Source organism: Triturus cristatus, chromosome 3_1 (genome assembly GCF_964204655.1).
Source record: "Triturus cristatus chromosome 3_1, aTriCri1.1, whole genome shotgun sequence".
NCBI lineage: Eukaryota > Metazoa > Chordata > Amphibia > Caudata > Salamandridae > Triturus > Triturus cristatus.
In genome coordinates this window covers 560137670-560158110 of record NC_140583.1, presented here as the reverse complement: position 1 = coordinate 560158110, position 20441 = coordinate 560137670, and the positions used below count along the sequence as shown (strand labels likewise).

At 44.1% G+C, this 20441-nt stretch overlaps 1 protein-coding gene across 12 annotated transcripts in view; it reads left to right on the top strand.

Annotated features, from left to right (window-relative positions):
• AKAP13 (A-kinase anchoring protein 13) overlaps positions 1-20441 on the top strand; it is a 1236163-nt gene that overhangs the window by 937176 nt on the left and 278546 nt on the right. For all 12 annotated transcript variants that reach the window (XM_085644487.1, XM_085644486.1, XM_085644483.1 and 9 more), the window contains one exon: positions 3666-3840. In XM_085644487.1, the coding sequence (XP_085500613.1) occupies positions 3666-3840 (175 nt within the window). The remainder of the gene's footprint in view (positions 1-3665; positions 3841-20441) is intronic.

Sequence of the window (20441 nt, the reverse complement as noted above, 5' to 3'; positions counted from 1 at the left end):
ACTGAGAAGTCTCACCTCCAGCCAGTCCAGCTGCTGCACTTCATAGGGGCTCTGTTTTGTTTGGACAAGGGTGAGATGCTCCTCTCTCACGAAAGAGTCCAGAGACTGGTTTCTCCTCTACAGGACTTACTGCGAAGGTCTCAAGCCTCAGCATGACTGTGGTTGCAGAGTTGGGGGGACGTCTTCAACTTCACCCATAATCCCCTGGAGCCGTCTTTATCTTTACCCTTGGGTGCATCTGTGTTGTGCCATTGGGATCATATCTCTAAGGACTACGAAGCATTTATTCCCGTCACATCACTGGTTTGGGAGGATCATCAGTGGTGTCTCGATCAGTTGAATTTGGCCAGAGGGCATCAGTTGTGTCAGGCCCTCCCCCCAAAACATTCCCCCATGCACATCCCCACCTCAATAATTCAATAGTGATATCAACAGATGCCAGCAAACTGGTGTGGGCAGTGTTGTGGTCCTCTACAGTTGAGGGCAGATGGTCATGACAGGAGGCCCATTGTTCCTCCAATTTGAGGGAGCTAACTGTAGTCAGGAAGGCTCCAATTGTCTTTAATCATCTGATCAGTCGTCAAACAGTGCATTCAGTCAGACAACCAGGTGGTGATGGCATGTATAAATAGTCGGGGAGGAATGGTCCTTCCCCCTATCACCTGGCCAGAGAGATTTGCTCCTGTGCGGAGGCCAATCCTCTCTCTCTTAATGCAGAGTATCTTCTGGGGAGGGAGAATGGGCCTGCAGACCAGTTGAGCAGGAGATTCCCCTCAACAGTGTCTCTCTGCTTATAGAACACAGTGTATCAGGAAATTTGTTGTAGGTTCGGTCACCCATGGCTAGACTTATTTGCATCCAAAGATAATGCTCTACTGCCTTGCTTCTGCTCTCTAATTTCCAGCAGGGCAGCTTAGGCAGTGAATGCATTCTCAGTTAAGCGGTCTCAGGGTCTTACTTTGTTTTCCCCCAGTCCCACTCATAATTACAGAAGATGAGGGAGGGTCAGGCTCAGTTCCTACTGGTTGTGCCAAAGTGGGTTCTGAGGCCGTGGTTTCCATTTTTGGTCATAGCTATACCGACCTCATGGTTTTTCCCACTTCAATCATCCCCACTGAGTCAACCACAGCCGTCCCAGGTCTCTCTATCATCTGAGTCTAGGGGTTTGGCAGCTGAGTGCGGAGCTCTTGTTAGCTAATGGGTGTGCCTTGGAAGTGGCCACTTCCATTCAGCAATCTCGTAAACCTGCAACAAGAAAGTCCTACAGTCGCTATTAGTTGCATTTTTGAAAATGGTGCCTAGACAAGGGGTTAGAGGCTTCTTTATTCAACTCTGTTAAAATTCTGGAATTTCTTGCAAGATGTTTTTCGATTGGGTTAGTCAATATCCGCTATTCGTACTCAGTGGGCGACAATCCAAGCCTTAAGGGCGAGGTTACGCGGGAAATTGCTCCATTGGCTTCACAACCATTGAGAGGCTTTTTCTACAACCTTGGTGTACCTCCCTGAGATCTCCCTTTAGTTTCACTAGCTCTTACTCTTTCTCCATTTGAACTTCTAGAGTCAGTGGATTTAAAGTTACTAACACAAAGTGGTGCTTTTGGTTGTCATCTGCTTAGGGCCTCGAGCGAGTGATCTGGGTGCTTTGTTGTCAGTATCCCCTTATATTTGAATTTTTTTCTGAAAAAGTGGTTCTGCGACTCAGCCCTACTTTTTTGCCTAAACTTCCCTCCTCTTTTCATTCTTCCCAGGATATTGTTCTTCCAGTATTCTTTCCAGAGCCCTCCTCGGCTGAGGAGGAGATTCCTCACTCTTTGAATCTGCATAGAGCACTTTCCATCTGTTTGGCCAGAACTGCTCCATTTCGAAAGGTAGATGCTCTATTCATTACCTTTAGCTTACCTAATAGAGGATCTCATCCTTCAACATTAACCTTATCTAGACGGATCAAGTCCACCATATTTCTGTGTTATGAGTTGCCCCATACTCTTCTCCCTGTTGTCATTGAAGGTAGATCAACTAGAAGGTTGTCAGCCTCCTGGGCTTCCTTTAGGGTGGTTCTTTGAGAGACATCTGTTTTGCTGCAACATGGAAATCCCCTCACATTTTCCTCTACCATTTCAAGGTTCAGTTAGCGCAAGTTTTTTCTACTTCTTTTGGTAATTGTGTTTTGTCAGCTGTTTCAACGTTGTAAAGTTTCTACAAGCTTATGACAAAGGTATTATTATTAAAGATTGTACTTGCATCTTTGAGATTTTGATGTTTATAGTCCTAATCAAACCATGTTTGCTTTGGTATTCTCTCGCAGGTAAGGACTGTAGAGGGAAAAATGTAGGAGGAGGTAATGCCCGGTTACTTACCGGTAATCATCATTACTCTGAGCCAAAGTTTTCTTGATGCAGTCCTGTATTTTTCCCCTCCCACTCCCTTTTCCCCAGAGGGTGGGATTGATTGTCCTCTTGTTTTATGCTGCTTGCTTCTCCTCGGCAAACTTGTCACTTCGGTAAATTTCAAAGAACCACTGACATAACTTCCAGTTTCCTGACTAAATTTACAACTAAGAACCACTAGTGCATGCACATTATCAGTTAGGGGAGGAGTCACTATACCTTGTAGCTCAAAAGACTTCTTCAAAGAAAAACAAGTTTTACACGTCCGAGCCCAGCACTAAGTGGATGGAGTATGCATATTATTTGAATCTACAGCACTTTATTGGATACCAATTAAGGGCTTAGAATACTGATTAAGCAGCACAAGTAGGTCGTCATTACATATTAGAGAGCATGTCAATACAGAGAGGCAACTAGAAAACAACAATTCCCCAGCCATCATGCATTGTTGTACTTTAGGGCGTTGACATGCAAGACCCCTCGATGCTATCCTGCCTCCTCCCAGACCTGTGCATCCCCGCAGCCTACTCAAGCCCAACCGTTGTGTCATCAGCTCTATTTCTGAGATGTATGGCGAAGGGCGCCCAAATGTCTAATGGTCTGGATCTTGCTGGCATGAGATCCCAATACGTGTTGAGCTGCTCCCGGCAGTGGGCAGCCACTGCCAGCTATGCAGCATGTGTGGGTGCAGGCTTCCGGCCCCAATGCATTGCAAACCTGCTCTTTGCCAGTAACAGTAGCATCGCAGCCAGCCAGCAGTATGCAACGGGTATCTCCTCGACATATCCCAGCAGGCAGTTCACAGGGTGCAGTGACAGGTGGGCCTCCGCGATGCAGCTAATTGTATCACATACCTTCCCCCCAGAATTCCGACACCTTCGGGCCCCCCCCAGGCCAAGTGAAGAAACGTGGCACCCTCCACTGACCAGTGGCTGCAGTTCGAGGAGTCCCGCAGCCCCATTTTGTGTAACTATAGTGGTGTGTGGTAAAATTTGTAGAGATATTTCAAATGTATCAATCGCAGCCTATGATGGGGGACAGGGGCTCTGTTTGCGCTCAACAGTGTGCCATGAACAGATGCTTACAAGGTAAGTAATATGTTCCTTTAAGAATCATCTCTCACACATATATTGAAAATAGTTTCAGATGTCTTTATCATGGTGTGAGTATTTGTTTAGGTCTCAATTCAGCAAGATAACAATTCGCCTTTTCTATTTAATACTGTTGACTCATTGACTCTTTTCGAGGTTTTTAATTATTTGCTTTTCTTCAAAAGGAAAAAGAAAAGGACAAAGACAAGGCTAAGGAAAAAGAGAAGGATACTAAGGAGAAAGAAAAAGATAAGAAGACGTTAAATGGGCACCATTTCACCACCACCCCAATTGTGGGCCCAATGAATTGCTACAACTGTATTAAAACCGTCACATGTAAAGATGCTTACCTATGCTCCAGTAAGTCTAGTAACTTCTGTAAGACTGTCTGTGACTATCAAAACATACTTACTTCAAGAGTGTTTGGAAACATTTGGGTTTTATTCCTCAGTATTTCAAACATGTCTGAAATGAGCATATATTTGTGATTATCTACTTCAGTGTACTTTTGAAGCCCCTAAAAAGTAGCATTTACAAGCAGCTTGACTAAAATATTTCACTTTTTGGAATGTGATGATGGCACTTTGGTTACCTTAGGAAACATTTATTTATTTATTTATTTATTTATTTATTTATTTATTTGGAAAGTTTTATAGAGCGCGAACAAGATCCTTGCGGATATCAGAGCGCTTTACATAACAGCTGGATGTAAGTAGAACAATACAAAATATGCAGGTAAACAATCCTATAAAAGCATAGTTGGTGCACATAAAGTAGGAGGATTAAAGCATGGTGCTGTCTATTATAACAGGAAACAAGAGAACTCAGGTCTGAGGAGATAGAGCTCATGTAAATTTAGCCATGAGAAACGCTTTGACTTCTTTTTTAAAAGAGGCGGAGGAGGCGTTCCGTCTGGTTGCGGGGGGCAGAGCGTTCCAAATTCTGGGCGCCATCCCCGAGAAGGATCGATTATAAGTTTTCTTTTTGTTGAACCTTTGGGGTTTCAGTAAAAGGTTTTCAGCACTCCTGGAGGACCTTAAACCCCCAGAGATTGTCAGTTTCTGCGTGAGGTAGCTGGGAGAGCTGTGGTGTAAGGCTTTATGGGTCATGCACGCCCCTTTTAGGTGGATTCTAGCTTCAAAAGGAAGCCAATTCAGGGATTTTAAGTCCAGGGAAATGTGTGCAGTTCTTTTCGAGCCGGTGATGAGTCTAGCTGCAGCATTGATCGACGCTCTTAAGGGTGCTGTTGCAGCTTTTGGGAGGCCACACAGGGAGACACTTCATTAGTCAACACAAGGGATAACTAGCGCTTGTACTGCTAACTTGAGGTCCTCGACTGGCAGGAAGGGTTTCAGTTTCCTTAGGGTACTTATCTGGAAGTTAGCTCTCTTAGTAGCGTTACTGATGTGTTTTTGCATCATGAGGTTGTTGTCGAGAGTGATCCCCAAGGATTTTGCTGAGTCCACGATAGTTGGTTGTACGTTGAACGCGGTAAGCTGTTTGATCAAGTCATGCATTAAAGGGATCTTGGCCGGTGGTGCTATGAGGAGGAATTCTGTTTTTAATGCGTTCAGTTTGAGATGGTTTTCTGATAACCAAGACTGGGTGATCATGAGTGTGGAGTTGAGAAAATTAATGTCTTCGATGGAATTGATCTTAAGGTGTAGTTGTGTGTTGTCCGCATACATATGAAATTGCACTTTGGATGTTTGCAGGATTTCAGTGAGAGGTTCCATGACCAAGTTGAATAGGGATGGTGAAAGTGCGGACCCTTGCGGCACTCCCAGAGATACAGGAGAGGGATTGGAGAGCGCGTTGTTAACCTTGAATTTTTGTGTACGGTTATGCAGGAAGGATGCAAACCATTCTAGCACTGTGCCAGACATGTTACTAATATGTTTTTAACTTAAAAATAAATTGCAAAACATGGTATATTATGAAGGCCTTAAGATGCAGACTCTATCAGCCTCTATGAGAGAGTCTCTGGCGGTCGTGGTCCCCAAGGTAGACAGAAACCCCCAATTACCAAGTTCATACCGACCGATCTCCCTGTTAAATATAGATATAAAAATCCTGAGCGGAATATTGGCGGCTCGACTCTTTTCACATATACAGTACTAATACATCCTAACCAGGCGGGGTTTATCCCCAAACGTAGTACCACTTATAACCTTCAGAGACTGGCTCACATATGGCACTTCCCTTCTCTGGACCGGGACGACCATGCTTTTGCGTTGTTGGACAAAGAACAAGCTTTTGATTCAGTGAACTGGTCCTACATATAATAGGTCCTGTAAGTGATAGGGGTAGTTGGATTGGAGTTCCTTAAATGGATACAACTGCTTTACACTGCCCCCCCATGCCAGACTACGAATGAGGATTATCAAGAGCCTGGACACGGATGCCCGATGTCGCCGCTCCTATTTGCACGGGCGATGGAACCGTTAGCAGCGACTCTGAGGGAGAAGCTGAGTGCGTGGGGGATTTCATTCGGAGACACTAATCATGTGGTTTCGACGTACATGGACGATACTCATGTTCATCCGGCAACCCGCTCATGCCATTCCTATACTACTAGATACATTGCAGGGTTTCTCGGTATTTCAGGATTAAAAACAAACCCCAGCAAAGCAAAACTACACCTGTTGGGCGGTTGGCCTTAAAGCTGCGTGAGTTTCTACTGAGGGTGGGACTCCAATGTATGGAGGCAAAGCCCAGATATTTGGGAATTAAACTGGCAGATACGCCTGAGAGGTACTTAAAGATTAACATAGGGAAGGTGATAGAGGGAATACGAGGTTCGGTGTGTTACTGTCCCTTATGGGATGGATTGCTATAACAAAAATGATCATCCTGCCCCGATGCCTTTACGCGATGCAGCACTCACTCTATAGAATCCCTAAGCACTTCTTTAAAACATTAGATGGCTTGCTGGTAGAACTGTTATGGGGCTCTAAACGCAGAAGGGTTAGCCTGAGCACACTCCAGAGAACATGGCAGAAGGGAGGATTGGAGGTACCGTGTTTCGAATTCTATTATATGGCCTCTCAGTCACAGCATGCAGTCCACTGGCTAGATGAAGCAGGGAACTGGGAGAAGAGACTGCTGGCGGGAACCTGCCCTGCTGGCTCACTCCCGAGCTCTTGATGTTCGGGACGAGGGTGCCCCCTACCTGCCCCTTACATAAGCCGTCACGTCGCAAAGTTTTGCGAACACACTGTTAGAAAGGTGCCAGGTCGAGCGCCATATGCCCCAGATATGCCACTAGGGGTGATACAACCCTTCTCTGAAATTCCAGATTCTATGTCTGGCCATAGATGGAAGGAAGGTGGATGCCTAGCGATGGATTACTCTCTTTGAAAATAAACAATACATCACGTGAGAAGGTGCAGAGACCACTTTTGATCTGGGAAACTGGCAGTTTCTGCAGTAGATATCCCAAGTAGCCCGGGAACCATGGTCCTCGTTCCCTGTCGCAAATGTACTGCAAGTAATGCTATACATGGCCCAGGGACGCCGGCTGATTTCGCACCTATACCGCGCAATCCGGGAAGATCAGATGACCCAGATACCCCGTATTCAGACGCGATGGGCGGCAGTAGTGGAAAACACTTTAACAGCAAAGGAAAAAAATAAACCCATTGCAAAACATAAGGGAAGAGATCATATCCACGTCATGGCAGAGCTAGAAGTAAAATACGGTGCAATGGTTAGCTTGCTCCAGACTTTGAAAATGATGTCCTTATTGGTAATTACTGTTGATCGACAGAAATATGTTGGGTCTGTTTTTCTAGATGATAGTTTTTCCTTTGAATTAGCCTTCGTCATTTGCTCCTTTCGTTGCGAGTTTTCACAATGATAAGTATTTGAGAAAGGTTTTGAGAAGTTAAGTTACTGTGTTTATGTTCTTCCTGTCCCAGACAAATTTCGTATTCAGAGAGACAGATAGGAAATGCCTCTTCAATCTCCATATGTTTAATGTGATGGCCAAATTGAATAATTCTAGAGCAGGGAACTCTTAAAAGCAAGCATTTGACATACTTCTTCGTCCTGGGTTTCTGCTTCTCCCACCCTGTCGTATACCCTGCCACCTATTGGCAGGCCCAAAAAATTCTCTTAAAAGTAGTTCTCTCTCTTTACTTTCTGAGAGTACTCCGACATCTTAGAAGCGTGACGCATCTTGTACAGTGAAATTAAAGCTTTAGATATGCACTCGACACCGTTTCCAACCCCTTTGCAATACAACTGAGAAAAACAAATATTAACAGTTGCCTGATTAGGCTCAAAGAAAAGGCTCTTCCTCAGCTCAAGTGAAGATGGCATTTAGTCCCCGGTTATCAACCAAGCCAGTATTGTATGTAATTATCAAAACCACTGTTTACGTGTGTGTGGTTTAGTTCTTGTGTTTCGGTAGCCATTGCTGAGCTAAATAAAACTATACTTCTAATGTAAACTCGTACCGAATAGAGTGTGTGTGTTTTTATTTTTTTTATTTAGACTTCCCAAAGTTAAAATGTAAGATGAGGTCGTCAAAATAACTTGGATAGTGTTGTCTTCTAAGGAAGTGGAACGTTTTAGCATGGAAAACCTTGAAGTGGCTTTCCCCTTAGTGTACTCCGGAAAGGAGATTTCCTTAATCATAACACTTCGCATCCTGCAAGTGTGGTGCAGCATACACTGAGCATGTAAACATTCTTTTGTTTAGGACTTATGAAGACACATTTTGTTGACCAGAAAACATGACTTCCTTTTCTGCATTTCTAAAATTACTTTGGAAAGAATGTGTTTGTTTGCAGTATCCACCGTTTTTACTCTCCGAACGGTAAAAAGCATGATTTGTTAGACAGTAGTATGATGATATTCGCATACCTCCGTTTGGCACAAAATACCATTGTGGAAGAAAATCCGTGCCTTGGCGCCCACTTGTAGCCTAAACATGTTTATTGAAGCAAAAATCTAAAAAATGAACCCTCAGTGAGACAGTGCTTTGCCGCCCACGGTTATGAACAACAGCCATGGAAAAGGTGCACGTGTCAGAAACGTAAACAACTAACAGAGGGGTTTCAGCAGGTGTTCGCCTTTTCTCAAGAGAAGGCCGCAGAAGACCTTGAAAAGACACAGATACTAAACATTTCTCAGACGCTGAGCTCATCATTTATGACTCCTCCCTTACAGGGGCCAATAAGAAAATAAGGCTGAGCACATCAGAAGCATGAACACAGCACGGGTCTAAGCATAATATTGGCAAATAAAATGTCTACGATTAAACAGCATGGCTCCATTATTAAATGTATAGTAATCTGCCTAAATCATTGAAAAAGACAAAACGGGTTCACCGCAGAATTTTTCTTGCCCAAATCTATAGGCCGCTTTTATGCAGCTAACACCTAATTCCTTTTCTGTAGACTGCTTCAAATTATTAAGTTTGAGGAATGTATTTTTCCTTGTAGAGGCTCTACTAAAAACTGCACTATTAACGAGAGGAAATGCACATATTTCACTTTCAAGACCAACTTAAGCTGTCCTCACAAAAGAGGGCTAGATGTCGGACATAGAGCTGTTGATTTTGACGAGTTAGGAACGGTTAAGTTACTGTTTACCCTCAAAGATTTTACAGCCAAGTAATGTTAAAAAAAAAAATATATATTTTTTTTTGAGAGAGAGAGAGACACCCCCAAACATTTATGGTGTACTTTGTACATTGAGCAAATTTCTGCCATTTAACCTCGGCTTGACGTAGTCTGCACTATATAAACTTCAAATAAAGACATTGCCTGCCCTACACACATGTCTAACTTTCAGTATCTATACTCTCCCAGCTGTGCCTTGGTCTCCGGCACCCAAGGATGAACCCATTTTTAGTGCTTCTCTTTTATATATATATATATATATATATATTACCTACTGGCGGTCGCCAGTAGGTAGTTATAGTTAGGACCACGTTTCCATAGGAAATCCGCAACATTCTATTTTGAATAACTTTTGCGCCGGTCGACGAATCCTCGCGAATTTTTCAAAATAGGTTGGGCGCTACGCTCCGCTCCTACCCTGAAAGTCTCGGGGGGTTTCTTCAAGCGGGGGCTGAGATAAAAGGGGGGTCCCAAAACGCGTTTTTCCCATGCATTTTTCCATAGGACCTTTAGGCACAGCTACAGCCCGAACGGCTGAACAGAATTACTTGAAATTTGGAAGAGAGGTAGTCCTCAGGTCAAGGAAGTGCCTTTTGTAGGTTTGGTGTAAATCTGTTCAGTAGATTCTGAGAAAATAGCCTTTAAATCAATATATATATCTGAGCCAGCTTACGGTGCGCTTACGGTGCGCTTACCGTACGCGTACGGTGACGTGCGCGAGCGCGATTCTGATTGGCTCTTAGATCTTAGTAAACATTCGAATCGGCCGAAACCAGGAAGCGGCGGCCGCCATTTTCTCTCTCGCACTCTGAGTAGGGCAGCATAAATGAAGCCCAAAAATGGGTAAAGGGGCAGTATATTGAAATAATAATCACCCAGCAATGATATACGGGCCCCCAAACAACCCACAAGGCCCAAAAAAATGTTTGTTTTTTTTTTCGAAAAATCGCCGATTACGCTTACCGTACGCGTTTGTGCATGGCTTATGAAATAATTGAAATTAATAAACAAAACATTTCACAACGATGCGCATAATATGTCCCCCATGTGCGCACGGTGCGCGAAGCGCATCGTGCGTACATGGCCCATCTCGCATAATGTGGGCATGCGGTGCGCGCAGCGCACCGCGTGACCACCGTGCGTGCATGGCACTAACTGCGTAAAGTGGGCGCGCACGGAACGAACTGCGTTAAGTGGGCGCGCACGCCACGAATGGCGCAAAGTAAGTTAGCATTTAAAAAACCGTACAAATTCACTGAAAAAAACATAGGTTTCACACACGTTATAGTTAGGAATTAGCATTTAAAAAACCGTGCAAATTCACTGAAAAAACCATAGGTTTCACACATGTTATAGTTAGCTGTACATTTTACTGATAAAAAACCAATGAAATTCCCCCGTTATAGTTACTGTAGGCAACTATAACTCACGCGACCGTAATCCTCTGCTGATGACATATGTGTCTTTATGAAAAAAAAATATTTGTAATATATGTATAGCTAAAATTTAATGGAAGAAGACATGGGCAAATAAGTGTCTAAATACAGTATTAGCATCAGCAGAGGATTGCGGTCGCGTGATTTATAGTTGCCTACAGTAACTATAACGGGGGAATTTCATTGGTTTTTTATCAGTAAAATGTACAGCTAACTATAACGTGTGAAACCTATGGTTTTTTCAGTGAATATATATATATATATATATATATAGATATATAGATATAGCTACTCAAATTCCCACCTAATTTATAATTGTTGCTACTGAAGAGGTCGCCATGGAAAGTTTTCAGGAAAGTTTCTTAGTATTTTGCTGATCTAATGCTTGTGTGTTTCTATGCAGTTATGAGGTGCTTTTGTGTTCTAACATTTGGACTAGTCGCTTGCTAGTGAAGCATAATGAAGAGATGTTGTCTGGTTTCTGAGGACAGGGGCGTTGCATTAGGGAGGAGCTTCAGTTGCCCATTAACATCACCAACAAAGCACTTCTGGCCCCTGCCACTACTAGTAGTTCCTTTATAAGATCTATTGGCTCTTTATCCTAGATGGCTTATAAATTGATTGGACCTTCTTTTTGATACATTTTCTTTACCTCCACCAATAATGGGGTTCTCATGCTCTGTGAGACTGCTGCATTCATCATCATGGAGGAGATTTCACTCAAAACCCCGAAAATATCAGTGGTACAAGAAATTAATTTCACAACTTTAAGTTAAATACATTTATTTCATCCCATTTTACAAAACATAATACATCTTTACTGGGAGTCCTTAATTCTTTTTGGATTTGGGACACTTGGTGGCATTTATTTGCAAGCAAGTCTTTGGATCAAAGCAAGATGTATTTGTTACAAATGTATTCGAATATTTCACAAATAATCTGCCTTCTAGGTTCCTAAATTTAGAGGTTCAAATCAGATAATTGATAAGGCGCATGGTGGAACAAGATCAATATTTCTGTAGTGATGAAATTAATGTCTTGTTTATTAAACTAGATGGTGGTTGTCACCTCTTGTAATTCCTTAGGTACAATACGTTGAATTGCAATTTTGGGCCCTTGGATAAGTTAGAGAATCAACACACAGGTTGAAGCCATGATGGATGGACACATGTGGTAGCTGCACAAAAATGCCAACATGAGTTTCCATCCTGCACAATAGCAGGTTCATTTGCTAGAATAGCCAAAGAAAGCACTACCCCTAAAAGACTGACTTTCTTATCATATCTCAGAATGAATTGCATGAATTGGTAGGTGAGAGACAGCTGCATTAGTATATTGTCAGCTCCAGGAGTCTTTTATCCAGTGTCTATGCAGAAGCTTTTCAATGTGATCAACAAATTCGGAAACATGAACAACAATTGACCTGATCTTTACATGGCTACTGACTTGTCACTAATGAAAGTTGGTATTAAAATGCGTGGAGGCAAACACAGGAAGCCTATTACAATGCATGTTAATTGCCTTTATTTTGTGTTGCCCATCAAGTAGACCACTCCGTACCAGTGGTTTTGAGTATCTCTGAGAGACCACTTAGTCATCAATCACTGAAAGCATAGCATGTCAAAAATGAGAAATCACCACTGACTAACAATAACAACTAATTTTAGTTTCAGTTATTTGTCTGGTTTTTAACCCTTTCCACAATCAAGGTCCTAGATATATGTCCACTAATATCACAAAATAAACACAGAACAAGGCCTCATTATCACAACATGAGCATTATCTTTTCAGCTTCAATGAGTATTAGACAACATGCAGCAGATGATTCTTCATTAAAGGCAAAACCGTGTGCAATTAGTAGCTAATGATCTTTAGAAAGTAATGAAACTTATCTGAAATGCTCAAAATTGCTTGCTACTCTTTTTAACGTGAAAGGGATAGAGCAGCCTAAGGATGGGTGCACCTAGATGCTGTTCGCTCTGCAGTGAGTTTTACTTGTTACTTGCTAAGTAACTTGGTGTCATGACCACCTACACTTCCAGGGGATACTTGTTACTCCAGTTGAGCAGACCGCTTACCCAGGTCCTGCTTCTCAGCAGATTCCAGTAAAATCTGCATGTCATAGTGTTTACTCATGATAGCATTGCCTTTTTTGTTTAAATCTATTGGGACCACTGTTCCAGATAGTATGTTTGCCTATTGAAAGGGTCAGAGCTACAGAGACACGTTAATATCAAGAAAAGAAATGATCAACATGATTCTAACCAGCTCATGCCAATGGCTTCTTGCACTCTAGTAGTCATTTAACTTAGTCTGATATTAAGATATACCTCTGTTTGTGTCCTTGCAAAAGAAGACCAATCGAAAGTCCAGATAGGTGCTTATTCCTTCTATAATCTTTGCAGGTATCTTGATGGCCTTCTCACAGCACTTTGCTTTTAAAACCAGGGTGTAAACCACAATAACAATAAATAGAACATGTTTTTGTTTCTCGTTAGAGAAGACAATGTTCGTTAGTTAGCTGCTAAGAGCAAGTGTTTCATCTCTGCAGTTCATTGGCTAAAAAGTTGAAGGAATGCCTTCTGGGACCGTACTTGATAAAAGTGTAACGTGTTGTCAAGCAGTTTCATTTGTGTTACTTCCTTCTGCTAAATTCTGGTTAGTGTACATACTAAAATAGCACACTGTCAGGTAGTACTGATGGCACGGTTCTGAATTGATTCTCTTCATTTCTACTTAACCGTTCCCAACTCTTCAAAATCATCAGCTCCATGTCCGACATCTCGCCCATAACCCGAGAGGTGCCGCAAGGCTCAGTCCACTTCAACATTTACTTGGAACCCCTCACCACCATTCTAAAACGGGCAAATATCTCGTACCACCTATATGCTGACGACACCCAGCTGTACCTAGAAATATCCTCTCTTTCCGACATTCAACGACTTAACTCCACACCCTCAAATTTCAAAGCTGGCTATCGCTCAACCACCTCAAACTCAACCGAGAAAAAACTGAAATTATGGCTTTCTCCAATCTGAACCACCACAAACAGATCCAAGAGTGGATAAACAACCTGGAGTCCCTAAACTGCAAGCTTACTCTATCCGACTCAGCTAAATCTTTGGGGATCTCATTGGACTCCAAGCTAAGCATGAGATCCCACATAAGCTCCACTGCTAAAAGCGCCTTCCACTGCCTAAAACACTTCAACAAAATCAAGCCCTTCCTTCCACCCAGTGACCTAAAAACAGCAACTCAAGCTCTGGTTTTATCCAGACTAGACTATGCTAATGCCACACTCACTGGAGCACCCAAAGCACACGTAGCCCCCATTAGAGCCATCCTCAATGCTGCAGCACAAATGGTCACAGGAGCAAAAAAACATGACCACATCATCCCCACGCTACAAAACTTAAAGTGGCTCCCAATCGAAGCACGATGTTGTTTCAAAACAGCCTGTCTTACCCACAAAGCTCTACACACTGGCAAACCAGACAATCAAGAAACCTAAGAAGCTCCAATACACTCCTTCTCATCTCCCCCAAAAGACAGATTAAAAAAAACTCTCACGCTCTTTCTCTAGCAATGCCCCCAGAATCTGGAACTCTCTCCCTATACATATCAGAACCAACCTCTCCTTCACTAGTTTCAAGAGACTACTAAAAGAATTTCTCCTCAACCGTCATCTCTACCCTCCGAAACAATAGCCACTCTATGTAACCTCCGCTCCTCAACCAAACTCCTACACTCTCACCGAACAGAAGCCTTCATCGCACGATACTAAATTGGATTCTTTCTAGTATCTTTTATTACTATTGTACTTCTAATCTGCTCAAGACTCTGTTGTATATGTTTTTGACGGAAAGTGCTCTGATACCCCCTGGGTCTAGCCAGCGCTATATAAAACTCCTAAATAAATAAATAAAACCCTCCTTCTCAGCACAGTTTCCTCCTTCCCTTTACTGTAATTTTCAGCATTGTGATGGTGATCATGGTGTCCGAACCAGCGCTTGCAAAGTCAAATGACAGCTCCCAGAGGTAGAAATATGTATAAGTCCTTCTCTAGGTGACCTCCCTGATCTACATATGGGGTTTTCCTGTAGTTCTCTGCAATGTAGGATTGACCTTCAACATCATTCTGAGTTTCTGACAGAACAGTATGCAGACAGATTGAGACGCTTAGCTGATCTCCAAATTATGCATGCATGTATTATCCCAGCTATTGGAGAGTAGTCTTTAAGGCAAATTGGCTTGGTTCTCGATATTGGTGTTTTCCATTACATACTGTTAGAAATAAGGGCTCTAGTTGGCAGTGGTTTGCAGTCAGTATAAGTGAGTCACATAGCTAAGATAACCCCTGATCACCCCCTTAGTAGCTTGGCATGAGCAGTCAGGCTCATCTCAGAGGCAATGTGTAAAGCATTTGTACATACACACACAGTAACAAGGTGAAAACACTAGAAAATGAGTCCACACCAGTTTAGAAAAATAGCAAATATTTATCTGAATAAAATAAAACCAAAACGACAAAATAAGTCAAGGCATCACTTTTTAAAGATTAAATAAGTTCAATCCAAAGAAATCAATAGATGCGTTTCTTTTAGCACAAAGTAACTTCGATGCGGCAAAACTCAAAGATGATGCGAGGCGCAGGGGAGGTGAGCCTCCGGAGAAGCAAATGCGTCTGTTCCTCACTCCCTAGGGAGGTGATGTCAGAGAGGCGAAGCGGCTGTTTACTGCTACACAGGGGGAGTGATGTGTCGGAAGGGGAGGTAATCCATCGATCTCTAGACACACAGCCTCGGTTCCTTACTGCTGGGCAACGCCCATGAAGAAATCGGTGCCCAAGGACTATGCGTCGAAAATCCAGGCACATTGCATTGATCCGACGCTGTGTCAGAGTTGTAGCAGTGCGTCACGGACTTCGGTGATGCAGTGCTCGAGTAGAGTTCTGGTGTACACATCATCTATTCTCAGCACATGAAATGTTATTGTATGCTGTTCAGTCTGGGACAGTCAATATGTCTTTGGGAAAGTGCACTCTGGTTAGTTAGCTATAGAAAATCACTTTCTCGTGTGGGGAAGCCTATCAATTCTTTATTATGGCAAAGAAAAATTCTGCAGCTAGAGTCAAGAGCTAGAATGCTCTGTCACAGTGATGAATGGATGACAATGCCTAAGTTATCCTTAGTTTAGCTAAAACCTGAATTCTTACACTCTAGCATTGAATTTAAATGTATCCACAAACTAAAAGAAGCAAGGAGCTTGTACAGGAAGTCGCTAAGGGTTGCTAAGAGAACGTATAAGGAAACCATTTAGAATAAGTTACTGAGTGCGGGGAAACTGCCGAATAGCAGGGACTTTTGGGGAATCATTAAGGATCTAAACAAAGGAGCAAGCCTTCAGCAAGAAACAGGGGTAGGACAGGAATCCTGGTCTCGACACGTGCAATCATTGTATGGAAAAACAGATTCAAGCAGTACTAATAGTCAATGGGGGAGCGAGTTGGATAACGGTAAAAACATAAGAAATGTGACTCCGGCGAGTAAAGGGAAAGAGGATATGGAAGAAGTAAATGGGTTCACGGAAACTCCTTTAACCACCAAAAAACAACTGAGGGATATAATAACAAGACTAAAGACAGAAGGAGCGGCAGGTCCGAATGGGCTGCCAAATATGCTCTTCAAAACTGATCCGGTCTTCTGGTCTGAGTCCCTAACTCCCCTGTTCAACCATATATACACACAAAATAAAGTCCCAGAGTCTTGGCAAGGGAATATCATTCATCCAATTTTCAAACAGGGGGACCGTCGTAACCCCGCTAATTATAGGCTGATATCCCTAATAGACGTTGAAGCTAAGCTCTACGCCTCCTGCATCCTAACACAGCTACGAGATTGGATTGAAGAGACCAATATTATCCTGAAGTTCCAAACAGGGTTTAGGCAAGGTATGGGTACCATTACTAACTTGGCCAGTCTGTCGCTCTTAAGGGAAAAAGCATTAACTGAGGGCTCCAGACAATATGCTTGCTTTATTGATATAAGGTCAGCTTTTGACCGGGTATGCAGAGAGCGCCTATGGACAAAGTTGATCACCTGGGGATTCCCGAAACCCATGTTAAACGCCATAGCCACCCTGTATAATAACACATGGGTAAGAGTCAAGTTAGGCAACGGCGGCAGTATAACTCAGAGGATTTTGACGCACCAAGGTTTAAAGCAAGGCTGCGTGCTGGCCCCAAGCCTTTTTAACCTTTTTCTCTCGGACATCAGCAAAGTTTTGGTTGCAGCCGAATTTCATCCGCCGAGACTGGCAAATCGCCTACAAAGAGCAATCAATAAATTAGTGGAATATTTAAAACAGGAAAAGCTGGAATTAAATAAAGATCAGACCAAGGTGGTCCGATTAGTGGAGTCAAATAAGCTCAACTATAAATGGAAGGCAAACGGGGATACGGTAGAAGAACAACCATCATATAAATATCTGGGAATTTCAATTGAGCAAGGACTGAAACACAAGGAGCAAAAAGTAGTAATAAAAGCAAAAGCCCAGTCATTAATCTTTGCATATCGGCTACTGAAATCCAAATTGGACTGTCCCAATTACAATCATCTACTGAAGGTTATGGCCGCACAAATCCTGCCCGCCTTGTCTTATGGGCTGGTTACTTGGCGTGGCAAGGAGGCTGACCTATTAAATGCAATGCAGACAAAGATTTATAAAGCCGTCTTCAATCTGCCAAAATCTGCTTCTCCTTCGCAGATACGGCTAGAATTTGGCCTACAAAATCAAAGCTTCCGGAGCATGAGTGGCTTCGTGAAGCTTTGTAATAAATTTCGTTGTGCAAATCAGGAAGCCTTGGACCATCTTTGCTGGGAAGAAATTATGTATCAGGTGGACAATAAATTCTTGAGCACCTGGGGAAAGCATCTGAAAACTTGCTTGATAGAACTCGACCTAGAATCATCATGGGAAACTAGGATGGACAAAGCTGGTTTAAGTAGTTTAATTAACAAGGCAGCCAAAATGAAATCCTTCCTGGAAGACAAAAACTTAATGGCCAAACGCCGGCATGGGTGGACAGTTATTGCGTCCTATAAATCTTTAAAACCACAAGCATACCTATCCTCTCATTTTAGCGGGTTTCTAAAGAAATCCTTCATGGACTATCGGATGGGCCAGCATGTGTCAAAAGATCTACTCCCCTCCTGGAAACAGAGTTACCAATCAGAAAAATGCCGCCTATGCGGATACAAAATAGAATCTCTGGCCCATATTTTGTGTGTATGTCCAGCACTAATAGCTCCGAGACGACGGTACTTAAAGCAAATTTTTAATGTCCTAAAAGTTCGTACTTGTAGACAAGCAGTAATTAGTTGGCTAGGAGGATCTTCCATAATCCTGGCATGCAGGGGAATTAAATTTTTGGGGGCGGTAAGGTTTTGCCTGAAGCAACTAGAGCAGGAAGATTGTAACATCGGCACCCTCAAGAAGAGATAGAATGTCCCGAGCTCAAATCAAATTTTATAATTGTATTTAACAAGTTTTACGGGACTTGGCGACAATGATTAGATGTTTTTATGGTTGTTTAACATTTTTTATATATATTTATTCATACATGTGGGTATTGTGATAATTTTAACAAATTATACAATAAAATTCTTTGACTTTGACTTTGTATCCACTTCAACACAATACAGCCCCCAGTGTCACGATGTGGAAATGTTTGGTAATTCCAAACATGGAAAAAAGATATGCCATCATAGAAGGGAATTAAGAAAAATCTTGATTTCTTTTCCCAATAATACAGGAGAGGGGTATCAGTTACGTTACGCAGATTTTGTAGACTGCACTATCACTTGGGAGGGTATCTTGGTGGTGAGCAGGTGAGAGTCTAGACAGTCCTAGGACCTAGTTGGATTACTCAAAAAGCCCGGTCTTCAGCATCTTGCTAAGTTCATGAAGCGAATAGGAGGCTCTTATGCGCAGCAGCAGGTTGTACCATGCTTTAGAAGTAGTGTAGCACAAGGCCCGATCACTGGATCTGGTTTTCTGTATGCGTGGGATGCGTGCAAGTAGTAGTCTGGGAGAGAGGTAAGTATCTGGAAGGTTTGTGAAAGCAGATGTGAATTTTGAGGTATACAGGTCCAGTGTTATGTAGTCCCTTGGAAGTGTGGGTGAGGAGTTTGAAATATGCTCATTTGTGTATGGGGACCAGTGGAACTCCTTCATGTGTGGTGTGATGTGAGTGCAGAGTTCCTTCAAAGGAGCATTTATTTTCTTGATAGCAATATTGAAAACCCTTAATGTAGGGCTTTGTCAAAGTTGCGAATATGAAAATCTCCAATTTTTGAGTCTATCGAATAGATCTCCTGTAAAGTAGCTGTCAAACTAAATTCCACTACTGAAGAACAAATGCAACTAGCAGGATCAATGGTTGCAATTTAAGAAGATATGTAATCTCAGCCTACATTGACATGTTTTTGAACTTTGCTCCTAGAAAACACGTTATCTGATAGACTACTAGCCGCAGATTCCTTAACGTAGAATTATCCCCAGGCGTGAGACTGGACCCGGAAAATGTTCTTGTCCCAGCACCTCTGCGCGCCGGGGGGCAACACCATGGGACTCCGCCCCGCTGTCTTCCGCGGGCGTGACGTCAGCGAGGTCACATAAGCCCCATCGCAGCGCGCTGACGTCAGTTTCCTTCTTTTCGTTTTCGCTTTGCGTTTCTTTTTGGGAACAGTCTGCGAATGTCTTCGGGCTTCAAGATGGTGGCGACGGACCCTCACCCCATTTGTATGTGGTGTTTGGGGGAGCACCATGACTCCTCGGACTGCGAGGCTTGTCAGCAGATGAAGTCAAAGTCCTGGCGGGAGCGCTGGATGAAACACCTCTCAGCCCGCATGTCCAGGTCGGCGTCGTCACCGCGTCCGTCCCCCGCGGAAGGGTTCAAGAACCGCCGCTTCCGTCTCCGACATCCTCCCTCTCTGAGGCCGCAAGGGCGTCGCTCGCCTGTTAGTAAGTGTCGCAGCTTGTCCCCGAGGCCCGGTCACCACCCTGTGGGGGGGCATGGGTTCTCCGCGAATCGTGCGGCCTCACGCTTCGCCACCCTACCCGCCGTTTCCTGGCGTGGGGGCAACCAGAGCCCAAATGGGGGCCTATGCTGCGGCTCTGCATGCCTCCTTGGCTCCTCCTCCTCTTCCTGGGACGTCTGCGGATCCCTTGCCATGTGCGCGGCCTTCTGCGGAGTCGCCGGCGGCTCCGGCACTGGCGCAGACAGGTTCGGCTTCAGGTCTTGGAGATGTGGTGTTGTCGGGGTGCGGCCCGACGGGGTTCCCTCCTTCGGACCAGGGCACCTCTGTCTCGCCGCAAACCCCCATGGGGGTCCCTGTGGTGTCGCGGGAGGTTCTCGGGGCTCGTCCTCGAGTCCCCCTCGGTCCTCTGGGCAGGCGGCAGCCTTATCTGAGCTGATGCCGCTCAGGCGCCAGCAGCTGCTCGCCCTGGCGGCACCGCAGGGGCTGGGGCGCATCCCCGGGCCCCCCTCGTCTCTCCATGCAGGCGGCTGCCGAGTCAGAGGTCGAGCCGGCGCCTTTTCGGCGCCTTCTTTTGCCGCCCCAGCTCCGACCCCGCCCTGTTCTCCCGCTGCGCAAGTCGTGGCAGAGGTCCGCTCGGCGTCCCCTTCGGCGCCGGTCGACATTGCACTGACACCAGTGGTGGACTCCATGGCGCCATGCCGGCGTCTGGTCTTTGATTCGTCTTCGGAGGCCCCCTCTTCTCCAGAGGTTCAGCAACTGTTTGTCTCTTCTTCCCCGGAGACGGGACGCCGCGTTGTGGCCTTTTCCCGGCGTCTTCCAAGGAGGGCTCTTCGCCGTCCCCACGCCCACAGTCT